A 13,824-nucleotide genomic window follows, 5' to 3' on the forward strand; every position below is an offset into this window, starting at 1 on the left:
CGCGCCGGGACCGGCCGCCGGAGGGGGGGAGGCGGCGAGAGCGAGTGCGCGGGGAGAGCGGGCGGCGGGAGCGCCGCCGGCCTCCGCCGGAGCGGGGCGGCCCAGCCGCCGCGGCGGCGGGCGGAAGGAAGGCGGCGAGGCGGAGGGATCCGGGGGAGGGGTGGTGACCCATTAGCGCGCGCGCGGGCGGGCGGCGGCGGCGGGGCCGGGCGCGGGGCCGGCGCGGCTCCCCGCCATGGTGGTCCTCCGGAGCGGCGCCGCGCGGATGTCGGGCCCGGCGGCCCGCGACAGCCGCTGCCGCCGCCCCCCCTTCGACCTCATGGACTCCAGCTCCGAGTTCATCTCATTAGAGTCCCCCTTGCTCAGTACCCGCCGAATCTGGACGCGTTCCGGGGTCGCCTCGGCCGCCACCAGGGCCGCGAGATCCCGGCGGACCAGGAGAGACGACGAGGCCGTGAGCACCGGGCGAGGCGGGGGGGGTGGGGTGGGGTGGGGTGGGAAGCTTCGGCTCCGCGGGGAGACGGGCCTCGGCCCGGCGGGGAGGCGCCCGGTGGCCGCGCGAGCCGTCGCCGGGGGTGGGGGGGTTGGCCACCGCCGGGGGCCTTCGAGAGCTGCTGGGAGGAGGAGAGGGGAAAACCGAGTCCCCGCGCAAAGGCGCCGGAGATCGCTGTCACGTAGAGGAAAAAACAGGGAAAAAAATCGTCTTTAGGGTAAGCGCCTACAGCTGCGGTCGGTTGCGTGGCTGCGCGTGAAGCTTCTAGGACCGCAGCCGGTCCCGTCCCGTCCCCCCGGCACCCATTGCTGGTCGCCCTGCAGCCAAATGGGGGCTTGGCACAGCCCCTGGGTCGTCTGCTGCCCTGTGGATAGAAACTTTTTGCATCCCCGTATGGCTTGGTGTGTTATCTGTATTTCCCCTTCCCCGTTTATTTTTATTACATTTGTTATCTGGAGTAAAAGTTATCTTCAAGAGGTCTTGGAGCCTGCTTTGCTTTAATTGTGGCAATGCTCACAGAGCACTTGCTGTTTTGGTGACAAAAATGCATCAAAACCAGCGCTCGACACAAAATATACAAGACCTATAGCTGTATTCGAGCTGGCCTGAAGTGCCTGTGAAATACTTCTTAGTCAGGTGTATCTAGGTACTGCTTTGGATGCATTAAAAACAAAGCTCAGTTTAGAAATTGGGACCAACTTGTACTTCAAGCACTTATGTCTGTAACTTAAAAGGATGAAAACTTTACTTAAGCTTTTTATAATTTATAATTTTAATGACAATCTATATTTTATATTCTATAATTTTTCATCTAGTAAAGAGACAACTTCCGTGATGATGAAGGATGTTAATTAATCCATGCTATCTGCATCTCTGTGTGGCTTCTTTAAGAACTAAACCATTTCACTTTGAGGAGTTCATTATTTTTAATGTAGTCTTCAAAAACTAAAAGTTTTCTCTGCTCTTTCCAAGTCAGGCTTTTTTCGGCAGGGTGTCTTGCTTCCATGACAAAATAGGCAGACCAGATCCAACTCAGAAGTGGTCTGCTCTTCAGGGGACCTCTGCCTCGGAGTGATGCTTGTAGTGGACTCTGTTTTCTTCCAGCAGAACTCTTTCAGGATTTTCAGTTGTGTAGAGTCTTTTTTCTTTTTTTTTTTTTTTTTTTTTCATTATTTTCAAGATTAATTAACTACGAAAGAAGAAATCCTTGGCAGGTTTGGTTTTTTTGTGTTTTTTTTTTTCTTTGCTAACAGTCATGGATTCTGCTTAAAGATCACTGCTATGCTTTTGCAGTCTACACTAGAAACGGTTGTCAGAGGCTACAGGGAATTCTGCTGTGCATTTCGTGCGGGGGAAGGCTGTGCAAAGTTAGGCAGGTAAAGCAGCTGGCACATGTTCTCAGCGTGGAGAACAGGAATGAGGAAGCTAAATGTAAACGTTTCACTGAAACCAAAACAGAATGATCATTATGAAGCTGGCTGTAAGGTGGTTCTTCCCCTTCCCCCCCCCCCCCCCCATGTTTGCAGACTTTTTCCATGCTTTGAGGCATGGAGTCATCCTTACCTCATTTGTAGGGTGGCTGGACTCTGCTGGAGTGTTTTAGCTGCAGAGACAATGCAGAAGGGGCTGGGATGAGAGAGATGATTATGCTGGTGCTAGCTACATGTTCAAGTTGTAATGCCTCTTTCCTAACTCGTTGATGTGCAAGGTCTTGGTGTGGTGGCAGCTTTTGCAGTTTTTCTGATACTAATGAGCAGTTTATCTCTAGTTATTCATCTTATTTAATTCATAGCGTACAGGAGCACAAGAGCTCTAAGGTAAACCAGCATCTGATGGGTGTATCCTCCTCCAAGTTTCCAGTCCCAAGAAGTTCCATGGCAAATCCAAAGTGGCTACTGTCCCTTTGGAAACTGTGTCTGCAGGTCTGTAACCCTGGTGTAATTCCCCAGGCTGAACCAGATTGTTGTCTTGTGACCTGTATTTGAGGGCTGTGTGCTCCAAAGTTCACTTTTTGTCTGGACAAAATGGAAACTCATTTTTCGAGGCTGAGCCTTCATGACTTGTCTGTGTAGGGACCTCAGCATTAGAGCTCACAGCCTTGTTGCCTAAACTCGTTTACCTGTTCTGACAATACTTCAACACAGAGTGACTTCCTCAGAGATGTCAGATAGCTAAACACAGTTTTTGTAAAAAGACTTTTTAGAAATAATTGTTAGTTATTTCCTGTAGCATGAGAAAAGTAGCAAAGTATGAAATGCTTTCAAAATTTAAAATACTTAGAAAATTCCTTCATCCAGTGGACTTATCTTTCCAGTTGAGACATTTGCTTCTACTGAATTTCACTTGAGTGTGTTTTTTCAGCCTGATACTGTTGATAGTTATTCTTGCTCTGCTGAAAGCTTGTTGCAGTTAACCTCATGGTTCTTGGTGTTTGATATCCCACTGAACTGGGATGCCTTCTTATGAATGACGGACGGTCAGAGTTAGCAATATACATTGTTACCATGTCCATCTTTGAACCAAGATTAAAGTAAAAAGACAGTACAAAGGATAACAAATACCACAGGTACTGTATTGTGTACATTGCATGAAAAATATGTTCAAGAAAGCAAACAAGTGTTTAACGATACATAGATTTCCCAGGTCACCGTACTGTTTTTTTCCCCTAACATCTGTACTGGCATTCTCCTAGTGTTTGTTCTTCTATCAGTCTGGGATTTGGCCCAGATATTGGTGAAGCACACTCTTGCAGTCATCTTATAACTGATGTGGCAGTTTAAGATTCCTCCCAGGGAATACTTACTTCTAGATCAATGAAGTAGAAATATCTGAAGCAGGATTTACAACTTGTTTTTTTTCTAGTTGTCTCAGTGATGTATGCTGAAAGTACTAGTTTAAGTCTTTATGTACTCCTGTGTGTGAGTGTGTACAAAACCCTGCCTTCTTGAAATAAACCTAGGGCTCTGACAAACGAAAATTAAGTTGAAAGGCTTTCTGATATGATTTCTTTCTTAAACCTTTGAGATGAAAACTGTTAAAGGTGACTCTCACAGACCAGACTGCCTCTCATTAAGCATTAGGTCTTGTTACATCCATCTACAGGGATCTAAGAAACAGAAAATATCTTTAGGGGTTTAGTCTCAGATGCCCCAATTCAGATGCCAGCTATGGGAAGCATCTTGTGAGGCCTGGCTCTAGCCTGGAGAACAGCAGGAAGAGAGGTGCTCTTTAAAATGAGTGGCAAAGGAAAGGTGATTGAAATCTTCCTCGTAGAGAGGCTTGTCTTATCATGAGAGGTTGTCAGGTGAACGTTGGGGACTGCATGTTTCAAGCCTGTCTGAAGAGAAGACCATTGGACAGTTGCAGAATTGCCAAGCTCTGTGGCTCAGGGCTGACCCTTCAGCAGTGGGTGTCTGCAGGTCTCACTGCGCAGCCCTGCAAGGGCCTTGAATGTGCATCATTGCCCTCCTGTAGCGACCTTCTTCATGCACTTCTGTCATCATCTCCATCAACTACTAATGGAAGTCCCTCTTGGTAAAGTTAGTGTCAAGAAGTAGAAGAATCTGGTCTGTTTTCTGCCCTTTGCAGGGTGACACTTAGTTTGGTGGACTTTAAAACTTTGGGTTGTAAACTGAACGAGCCCCCTCTCATGGTCATCACAGCTTTCCTGTCATTGTAAAAGCAAATAGTACTCCTCCTCCTTGCAGAAATACAGATCATAGAATCATCTAGGTTAGAAAAGACCTTGATGATCATCTAGTCCAACCATTAACCTACACTGACAGTTCCCAACTACACCATATTCCATAGTGCTATGCTGACCCTGCTCTTAAACACCTCCAGGGATTTGGACTCCACCAACTCCCTGGGCAGCCCATTCCAACACCTAACAACCCGTTCTGTAAATAAATGCTTCCTAACATCTAGTCTAAACCTTCCCTGGTGCAACTTGAGGCCATTCCCTCTTGTCCTGTCGCTTGTTCCTTGGTTAAAGAGACTCATCCCCAGCTCTCTGCACCCTCCTTTCAGGGAGCTGTAGAGGGCGACTAGGTCTCAGCCTCCTCTTCTCCAGACTAAACCCCCCCAGTTCCCTCAGCCTCCTCGTACGACCTGTGCTCCAGACCCTGCACTGGACACGCTCGAGTCATTCAACGTCCTTTTTGTAGGGAGGGGCCCAGAACTGAACACGGGAATCGAGGTGCGGCCTCACCAGTGCCAAGTACAGGGGCAAGATCACTTCCCTGTCCCTGCTGGCCACACTAGTGCTGATACAAGCCAGGATCACAGAATCAGCTAGGTTTGAAAGGACCTTGAAGATCATCTAGTCCGACTGTTAAACCATTGGCCACCTGGGCACACTGCTGGCTCATGTTCAGCTGGCTATCAACACCCCCAGGTCTGATACCCATGTGAACAGGATCAACAGGCATAAAAAAAAAGTGTATCTTCAGTTTCTTTGGTTTCCTGTGGATAAATGCTGTCCTCTTGAAGGAAATCTTTTATTGTTCCTCTGAATGTAGTTATAAATGGAACAGAAATAGGAGAAAAACTCTACTAAATAGTTTTTAATCCCAGGACATGCATGTTCAAACTTGACTGCTCCTCAGAACCAATTTTGAAATAACAGGCTTTTTTTTTAATTAAAAGACAAGTTTATATGAAAGACTTTGCTGCAATAATTTTTTCAAAGGATATCAAGTTATCCACAAGAAAAGCATGGCAGAGAGGAGCTTTAGCTTTGGAAGCTGATTTCCCCACACACACACAACCTTCACTCCCCTGCCAAGAACTACTTCTTGGTGTAGAACTACTTCTTGGTGTAGAAGCAGTCCGAGGCTTGCCTGCCATTAGTTGTAACACTATCAAGACAGGAGAATTGAAAGAACAAACTTGCCTAAATAAGGCAGAATTTCCTTCTCAGCTCAACAGATGTGTTTCAGATAAATGTGTTCTTATTTCCTTCTTTTCCTAGGATTTTTCCTCTGGCAAAATTGAATGTTTCAAGGGACACTGTTTAAGATCAGTGCGAAAAAACATGCCACCCTGTTCAGACTCTAGCTTTGACAAAAGCATGGAAATATTAAGTGAAAATGTCAATCGAAGACACTTGATGAGGTATTGTATTTTGAGATGTCCAATCTCTGTTCATTTTATAGAATGAAGAGGAAAAGTGAAAGCATGCACAATGAGTCCCATCATGATAAATCTACAGCTAAAAATCTGTGGGTGTATATGATTATGTTAATGTCAGTGCCAGTATCTTAGAACTAGAATCACTCTTCTTAGGAAATGTCTTTTGCTTGTATAAAAAACATGCATCTTTCCCCAAATCCTTTGAGACCTCTCATCCACTTTGGTTTGGTTTTGGAGATTATTTGCCCTACTGAGACTTAAAGATTTGCAGGTTTCGGGAACGTCCATCCCTATAAAACTCTTTGCACATGATACACAGCAGACTTGGGGTCTGAATCCTTATGATCCACAGGCTTTTATTTGCATGATGTGGAGCACTGGATTATAAACTTGAAGTTCCCTAGTCTTGAGGGGGGAACTATACAATGCGGTACAATACAATACTTCTGTACAGTAATTGTAATCCAGTAATTCTTCTCTCTGTCCTCTTTGTTAATGTAGAGAGTTGGCAAAGCCGAACTCAGACCAAAAAAATGAAGACTATAAAGAAGGTAAGTAGTGGTAATTCCTTGGGATTCCTTTTTAGTCTGGTTTCTGAGAAGCATTGCTTTTGGTCACTCTATTTAACTTGCCCCCAAAATCTTCTGAACACAGCCAGAATCGGCTGAAGTTGTGAGTACTGATATATCCAAGACAGCGAATTTCCCATGAGTTTTGTGAAGAGAGGTAAGTGCAAATAGGAGGATGTGCTGTTAATTCCATTCAGACTTTGGGAGAACACAGTGTGAATTCCAGCGTGTTCTTAGGCACTGGAGAATCTGTTCCTTAGCCTGGGTTTCTTGGTGACATAGATTTTTCTGGAGTCTGCAGGAACCAAGTAATGGAAAATCTTTCTTGCAACTAGGAGGGAATGTTGCAGTATTGTCCTGGTTCAGCTAGGATAGGGTTAAGTTTTCTTCCAAGCAGGGGGAAGGGATCTCTAGCCAGGTTATTCACACCATGCTGAAGTCAGGTCGGCATGGCAGCAGGAAGCTTTCCTTTGTGGCTTTGGTCACAGAAAGCACACGCAGCGGGCTGGCTGTATCACTGCAGTATTTCTCTGTATATCTTTTGTCTTGTTTACTGTCGTTACTGTTTGTTGTTGTTACTATCGCTATTGTTGTTCAGATTGTTTTATTACACTGTTGTATTAAACTTCTTATTTTAACCCGGGGTTTGTGCCCTACTTGTGTCTGAGGGTGGGGGAGGGACAACAGCAACATAGTCTCCAGTCCCAGCAGGGCCTAAACCAACACAAGTATTATCATAGAATCGTAGAACAGTTTGGTTGGAAGGGACCTTAAAGATAGACCATCTAGTTCCAACCCCTTGCCATGGGCAGGGACACCTTCCACTAGACCAGGTTGCTCAAAGCCCCGTCCAACCTTCCAGGGAGGGGACAGACACAGCTTCTCTGGGCAACCTGTGCCAGGGCCTCACCACCCTCACAGGAAAGAATTTCTTCCTTATCTCTAATCTGAATCTACCCTCTCTTTTGAAGAGTTTAAAACTGTCACCCCTCATCCTGTCCCTACACTCCCTGATACAGAGTCCCTCCCCAGCTTTCCTTTAAGTACTGGAAGGCTGCTGTAAGGTCTCCCCAGAGCCTTCTCTTCTCCAGGCTGAACACCCCCAACTCTCTCATCCTGTCCTCGTAAGGGAGGTGCTCCAGCCCCCTGGTCATCTTCTGGGCCTTCCTCTGGACCCACTCAAGCATGTCCTTCTTATGTTGCCAGAACTGGACACAGCACTGCAGGTGGGGTCTCACAAGAGTGGAATAGAGGGGGAGAATTGTCTCCCTTAGCCTGCTGGCCACACTGCTCTTGATGCAGCCCAGGATACAGTTGGCTTTCTTGGCTGCAGATATACATTGCAGTGTCATATTGAGCTGCTTCTCAACCAGCACCCCCAAGCCCTTCTCCACAGGGCTGCTCTCAATCCACTCATTGCCCAGCCTGTACTTGTGCTTGGGATTCCCCCTACACTTGTGCAGAACCTTGCACTGGGCCTGATGGAAGTTCATGAGGTTTGCACGGGCCCACCTGTCCAGCCTGTCCAGGCCCCTCTGGATGGCACATCCCTTCCCTCCAGCGAGTCGACTGCACCACACAGCTTGGTGTCATCAGCAAACTTGCTGAGGGTGCACTCAGTCCCACTGTCCATCTCTCCAACAAACAGATTATTATATATTGCAATATTTTATGATATTGTAATACACTATAATATTGATTTCATTGTAGTGTTGTAATCTTTATTGTTTCTTTATACTATTGAATTAATTGTTATAACATGTGAGTTAAAAAATAATTCAGTCAGGAGACGCACAAACCCACTGATGTTGGGAAGGTGTCCCTCAAGCTCAGCGATTCATCTTGGAACTGAATTGCCGTGCTGAGAGCACAGGAAGACTCAGTGCCACTAGGCTGTTTGCTGGCAGCTGGGAAAATCCGTTAGCTCCAGGCAGTGTCCTGCTAGCCTTGGGCTGTATGTGGGAAGGGACCTGAAATGCACTTTGTAGTAATTCAAGTTCTACCTGTGCAATATACATTGTTATTTAATGAGCTCTGCCTTAGTTTTATTGTTGGTGATGATGAGAGGGAAGCATAGCTGTGTTTATACGGACTATCTCACTGATCTCTCCACTGTTTTAATGATAGTGCAAGTAACAAACCCATGGCAAATGATGTTGTGTGGTAAGTACTGGGCAGATCTTTCCTTGCAAGCAAGCAAGCGTTTGAGTTCTTTGGTGTTTGGGTATTTATCCTGAGGAATTTCTTACCTTCTAGAGACTTTGTGCGATGATGGAGAAAATTAAAGTGATGCATGTTTAAACAGCGTACTAAAAACACGCATCTTAAGAACAGATTTCCCACATAAACAATTTTTTAAAAAAACAATTAGATACAATTTTACATGGATGGAGCAAACCCACTTTATATGGAGTTATTTGTTGTCTTCGGGAAGAAGTAACTGCATGGAACGAAAGTTGTGTGTTTGTTTTCATCAGAGTGTCTTTTCAGTCTATTAAAAACTTGAGATACAGGTCGTGCTTTTAAGTAGATAGTTTAAAGAGAAGTAATTTAATCTGAATGCTGTAGTCACAACAATAACTTCCAATTCAGTATTTAAAGAAAAAAAACAATCCACTGCATATTTTCTTTACATTTTATTAGAGCAGTGGTGAAATAAAGGGGAATAAATAATTTTCTGCCTCACAATATTTTATATGTGAATGCATTTTAGTCACAAGAACACTGAAGACGAGAGCTGAAGCAAAAGCTGCAGAGAAAGTCCATGAAGAAAATGAGGATTTGGAAGTCCGCCGAAGCTGCAGACTTCGACAAAGTCATTACACCACTACAAATCAATCTGTTTTGTTTGACAAACTTATAACAAAGTAAGTGGGCTTTTTTTCACCATCTTGCAAAAGTACTAAAATGAGCCTTATTAGCAAGCCTTTGTGCTATGGCATAATACTGGCTAGGGACTTGCTCCTTTGGACAGCAGAAAAAGGTGCTACTCGTGGCAGCCAGAGCTAGATGTGTTCAGTGGTTAGGCTGAGACATTTGCACGTGCCCCTGCGTAAACATTTCGTGCTGCCATAGTTACTAGGCTGGTAGGGTTCCACCATGTTACATAACTTGGAACGTTCTGGATCTTTCTAAGGTCTGGTAGTGTTCAGTTGCTGTGGACCAGGTAGGGTCTCCTCTTCCTCCTCCTATGCCCATATGTCCTGTAATTGTTAATACACTGATATATATAAGGTGGGAGCCTTTTTACTTCACAGCCAGTCTGTTTAACCGATTTTGGGGGGAATACGTGCTTGTGGCTGTTTTAGATGTGCGAGTGTGTGGGGGAGGCTGTCTTTGGAAGGTGCTTCATTTGCAGAGACTTTGGGCACATCTTATGTTTAAATTACGTTTAATTTTACGTTTAAAATCCTAATCTGTTTTGGGATTGCCAGATGCAAAGACCTCTTCATAGTAGAGCATCTCTTATGTGAGGACTGGTTGGATTGACGTGTTGTCTTGTGAACCCAAATGATCACTTTATGTTGTGATTTTTGGTAGCTTTAACTTGCCCTCTGAATCCATTTTCTTAGCATCCGAAGTGCCTTCTTAAATTTTAATTAACTTTTCTTCCATGCTTAACGAATATTTTTATAATACTTGGTTGAGTTAAGCTACTGAGCAAAGTTTTATACAGCAAGGGAAGTAGTCCTAGTGTTTCTGCTTGTCTGTCCATGTCTCAATTCTCTTTGTGAAGCCCAAATGGACATTGTTTTCTGAAAGGTTTGCGAAGTGTAACAGCAGCAGGATGTTTTTTCCGGCATATATAGTCACGGAAAATCAACTTGAACCTTAAACTACGGTTAAGAGAAGAATAAGTAACCTGTTGTCTGAGGAAGGCTGTAAACTAAAAATTACTTAATGCTATCATGCAGAACAACTTAAGTGTTATTAAAAACTGCCATAATTTTTTTCTGTTACTATCATCTTCAAAGTTCTTTTTTTCCTACTAAAACAGACTTTTTTTTAAACTGTGTTTAGCTAGAGAAAATAAACCTGAAAACAGTATATGTTTGCAAGTCCTCAAAGCTTGTTCTTAAATCTCTCTATGCTCTTGCATGTCAACTTTTTATCTTAGTACTGCAGAAGCAGTCTTGCAAAAAATGGAGAAGATACGTAGACAGCAAATGATAGAAGACTGTGAGATGTTCCGCAACACAGAAGTAAGATATTAATTTAATTTACTATTTTTGTATCAGCAGTGTATTTCACATAGGGAAACTAGTTGTAATTTTAATTTAGCTGAAATAACTTCTTCCAAAGAGTACTGTAGTCTAAAATAACATTTGTTTTTGCTCTGTAATTATAATTTAGTATCTTACTCTTATAGTTATGCTACAGATATGCTCTAAGGGTGGAGGGAATATCTTCTTCAGAAGCCATGAGGTGGCAGTGAGATGCTGAAATGAAATCCATGTCTTCTTCTACTACGCTTTCTGAATTACGATTTTTGAATAGACACTGTTTACAAACAGCTGGTTTAGGTCTTGGCTTTTCACTTCAAATCTTACTGAAAAATGAATTCATTGATGTTTGCTTCATCTATGTTTGTTCTTATGCCAGCCTTGCCTGGGAGCTGAAGTACTCCTCTGTCCCTAGAGCAACTTCTGTTAAAATTATACACAGCAATCATATTTTCTATGTCTTATTTTTGTTCTATTAAATTAAGTTCTTGCTGTCCTTTTGAATGACAGGCACTTCATTTCTTAAACATATTCATAGTCTGCTTTTGTAGTGTTTTATTTAGATCTGAAATCCTTTTTTTTTGCTTTTTTCTAATGAAACCATAATTGTCCCTAGTACTTTGTATATCATCTCTGAAATGCCTGTATGAATTTTTTTTTTTCTGCTGGGAAATGCTTTTTCGTGTGTACTGCCACACTCTTGGATTATTAACCTGTGACTGATTGATACACTTTGGTTTTGTGTCCAGAGAAGTATTTAACTATCACAGGTCCTAAGCCCTATTTTAGAGCAGAAATTCTTGTCCTGAAATCCTGGGTGCCAGAATGATGTTCCTATTCTCTCTTCCTGTACTTTAATTTCATCTTTTGTGTATATGGAGTACCTTGATAATGTTACTATAGAGGCACCAAATATGCCCATGTTAGGTTTTCTGCATATTTGTGACTGATCTTTCTTGTTTCTTTTAATTAGGAAAATCTCGATATTTACTCCCAAGGAGAGGAAGAAATCCAAACAGGTGGCAAAGAAATAGATGATAAGCCAGATGACATTGTAGGTTAGTTCTGTTTTAGATTTTCTTTACTGTGCTCTAGCCAAAAGCCTTGTCTTAAACAATTGAGATGAGCTGAACTACTGGGTGTTTTTCACCTCTTGAAACATTATGTATTGCTGTTGACATTACGAGCCATAGTCATGGACTCTAGGGCTGTAGCGTAGTGATCTCAGATCAGGTATTGAGAGAAAAAAAAAAAAAAAAAAGAAAAAATCATTGCTTTTGCAAAATGCTTGCAAATTAAAAGGCAACAGATGGCTGTGGACAGGTGGGAATACAAAGAACTGAACGGTGTTGCTCAGAATGAGAAAGAACGATCTTGCTACAGCACAAGCATGACAGTTTTCACAGTTTTGAGCAGCACAGCGAGAGCATTTTGTGGAAGTCAGGTGGGCTGCCAGATGTGTATGGAAAGCTCCTCCCAAGTGTGAAGATCAGCAGGGGAGAAGATAGAGGTGTTCCTTTTTGTGTTTATCAGTAGTCAGTGGAAGCTGCTGTCCAGGCTGTTAGTTAGGAACTGTCATCCTGGTACTCGTGGAAATACCATGAGGAATAATGTTAAATTGTAAAAGGCCATCTTAACTTTATGTTTGAAGTGAGGAGGGGAAGACTTTAAGGTTTTAAGGAGAGTGATAGTTGTGATGAAGGCAGTCAGTGCAATGGCCCTTGCAGGAGTTTTCTGGGTGGAAAAGAAGGGGGTGAGACTGTACTTAAGAACAGAAGAGAATGTGGCAGTAGTTGAGCCCATCAGTGTTAGATTTTGTGATAGATCTCTGCACACCCACAAGAGAGCTCAGAGGGACGGTGGCAGGAGGGGGACTCCAAATAATACCCTGCTGGGCTACTGCCAGGCCCATCCCAGGGCCATCAGCCCATCCAAGTCCTATATGCATGAGCCCAGAGGAGCACAGGGGTGCACAGTGAGAGGCAGGGACCCAAATCAAGAAGGAGCAGCTCCCTTGTCTGGGCCCCTCCTGGGGCTGTCCCAGCAGAGCCATCAGCCCCAGTGTGCAGGTATGAAACCCATCTGGATGAGTCGTTGGGAGCAGCTCTCCAAATGACATTTTGGACTAAGGGATTACTGCCTAGAGGTGGGACATACTGTAGGATGCAGGGGAAGAGCAGTTTGCACAGGACTTATTATGGGATCTTTAGGGCAGGAACCAAAGGCAGAACAAGGGAGGGGTTGAGGTAATTTCAGGAGAAACAAGAGTGGGAAAGTAGAGGGGCAAGAGGATAAAAAGGGCTGGTGACATGTCAGTAGTTTGCTGGTCAGTACACTTGACTGATGGTGCCCTGCACCTGATCACCTCTCTGACCATCAGAACTTGAAAAGAGATGATTTGTGCAATAACCAGTGAGGGCAGTATCTTGTACATGTTACACAGATTGTGTGAGACCTGACCACTGGCAATGGAACCTTAGAAAAAGGTTCAGGGTAAATGTCCAGGTGTCATTGAGCCCTGGGGTGATCTTGTTACTAATCACGAACAGGCTAGAGAACAGTCCGTGGCCTGTTGTTAGGCCTATGGTTAGATCTGACCTAGCCTGTGGCTCCCGATCAGACCTCCTTGTAGAACAGTGACAGAACACTTGGAGCCATAGGAGTCGTCTGGTGAGAGGCTGACCTAGGGCAAGGCATGAAGAAAAAGAGACATCAGGTATGCCAAGGCCATTTGACTGGAGAGGGAGAAGGACAGCTGACTCATCATTTGGAGATGTGGAGTTAGGAGAATATCAACTCACGGCTTTAGTAAGAGCAGCTTTAATAGAAGGCATGGGCAGTCTAGAGGGAGGAACTGTATGGCTTGGCTCAGGTGGGTGGATCTCAGGCAGTTGGGCAGGAGAGACTTCTCCTTGTAGATAGTATGTGGAATGGGAAGTAAGAGTGGGGCAATTAATTTGTGATCAAAGTGCAAACTCTGGAATTTTAATTTAGGAAAAATCTAAAATATATTTCTATAAGGAAAAGCATGCCAGGAAGGAGCGGGGCAAGTGTTTCAGTGTTGGTGTAAAGAAGATGAGTGGAGCAAGGGGAAGGACTAGAGAAGCAGAAAAACAGAGGAATTCATGCCTTTGAGAGGAGTGTTGGAGTATCAGTGACTGGGAATGGTAGTGAAACCAAAATATTTTTTCAGTTTTCCGTGTGCTGTCTATATATCTTGTGTATTACCTTGCATTCAGAAAGCAGTGCAACCTTTTGGGAAGAAAAAAAAAAGGGTAGTTCTTTCCAAGGAATGAAATTCACTTACCTGTAGCGAGTGGGTAGGTGAACAGAGCATGTCCATTCCTCACCTGGTGTACAGCTATGAAGGTGAGAGGGTATTATTAAGAACCTGCTAGATAATGAT

At 44.0% G+C, this 13,824-nt stretch overlaps 1 protein-coding gene across 1 annotated transcript in view; it reads left to right on the forward strand.

The window, feature by feature from the left end:
* Positions 1–197: 197 nt before the first annotated feature.
* The window catches only part of ATAD2 (ATPase family AAA domain containing 2), a 38,569-nt gene continuing 24,942 nt past the window's right edge, over positions 198–13,824 (forward strand). The window contains exons 1-6 of the mRNA XM_074898472.1: positions 198–454; positions 5,466–5,608; positions 6,128–6,177; positions 8,909–9,062; positions 10,313–10,397; positions 11,392–11,476. Coding sequence (XP_074754573.1) covers positions 236–454; positions 5,466–5,608; positions 6,128–6,177; positions 8,909–9,062; positions 10,313–10,397; positions 11,392–11,476 — 736 coding nt within the window. The 5' untranslated portion in view covers positions 198–235. The remainder of the gene's footprint in view (positions 455–5,465; positions 5,609–6,127; positions 6,178–8,908; positions 9,063–10,312; positions 10,398–11,391; positions 11,477–13,824) is intronic.

The sequence above is a fragment of the Athene noctua genome, chromosome 2 (assembly GCF_965140245.1).
Source record: "Athene noctua chromosome 2, bAthNoc1.hap1.1, whole genome shotgun sequence".
Classification (NCBI taxonomy): Eukaryota; Metazoa; Chordata; class Aves; order Strigiformes; family Strigidae; genus Athene; species Athene noctua.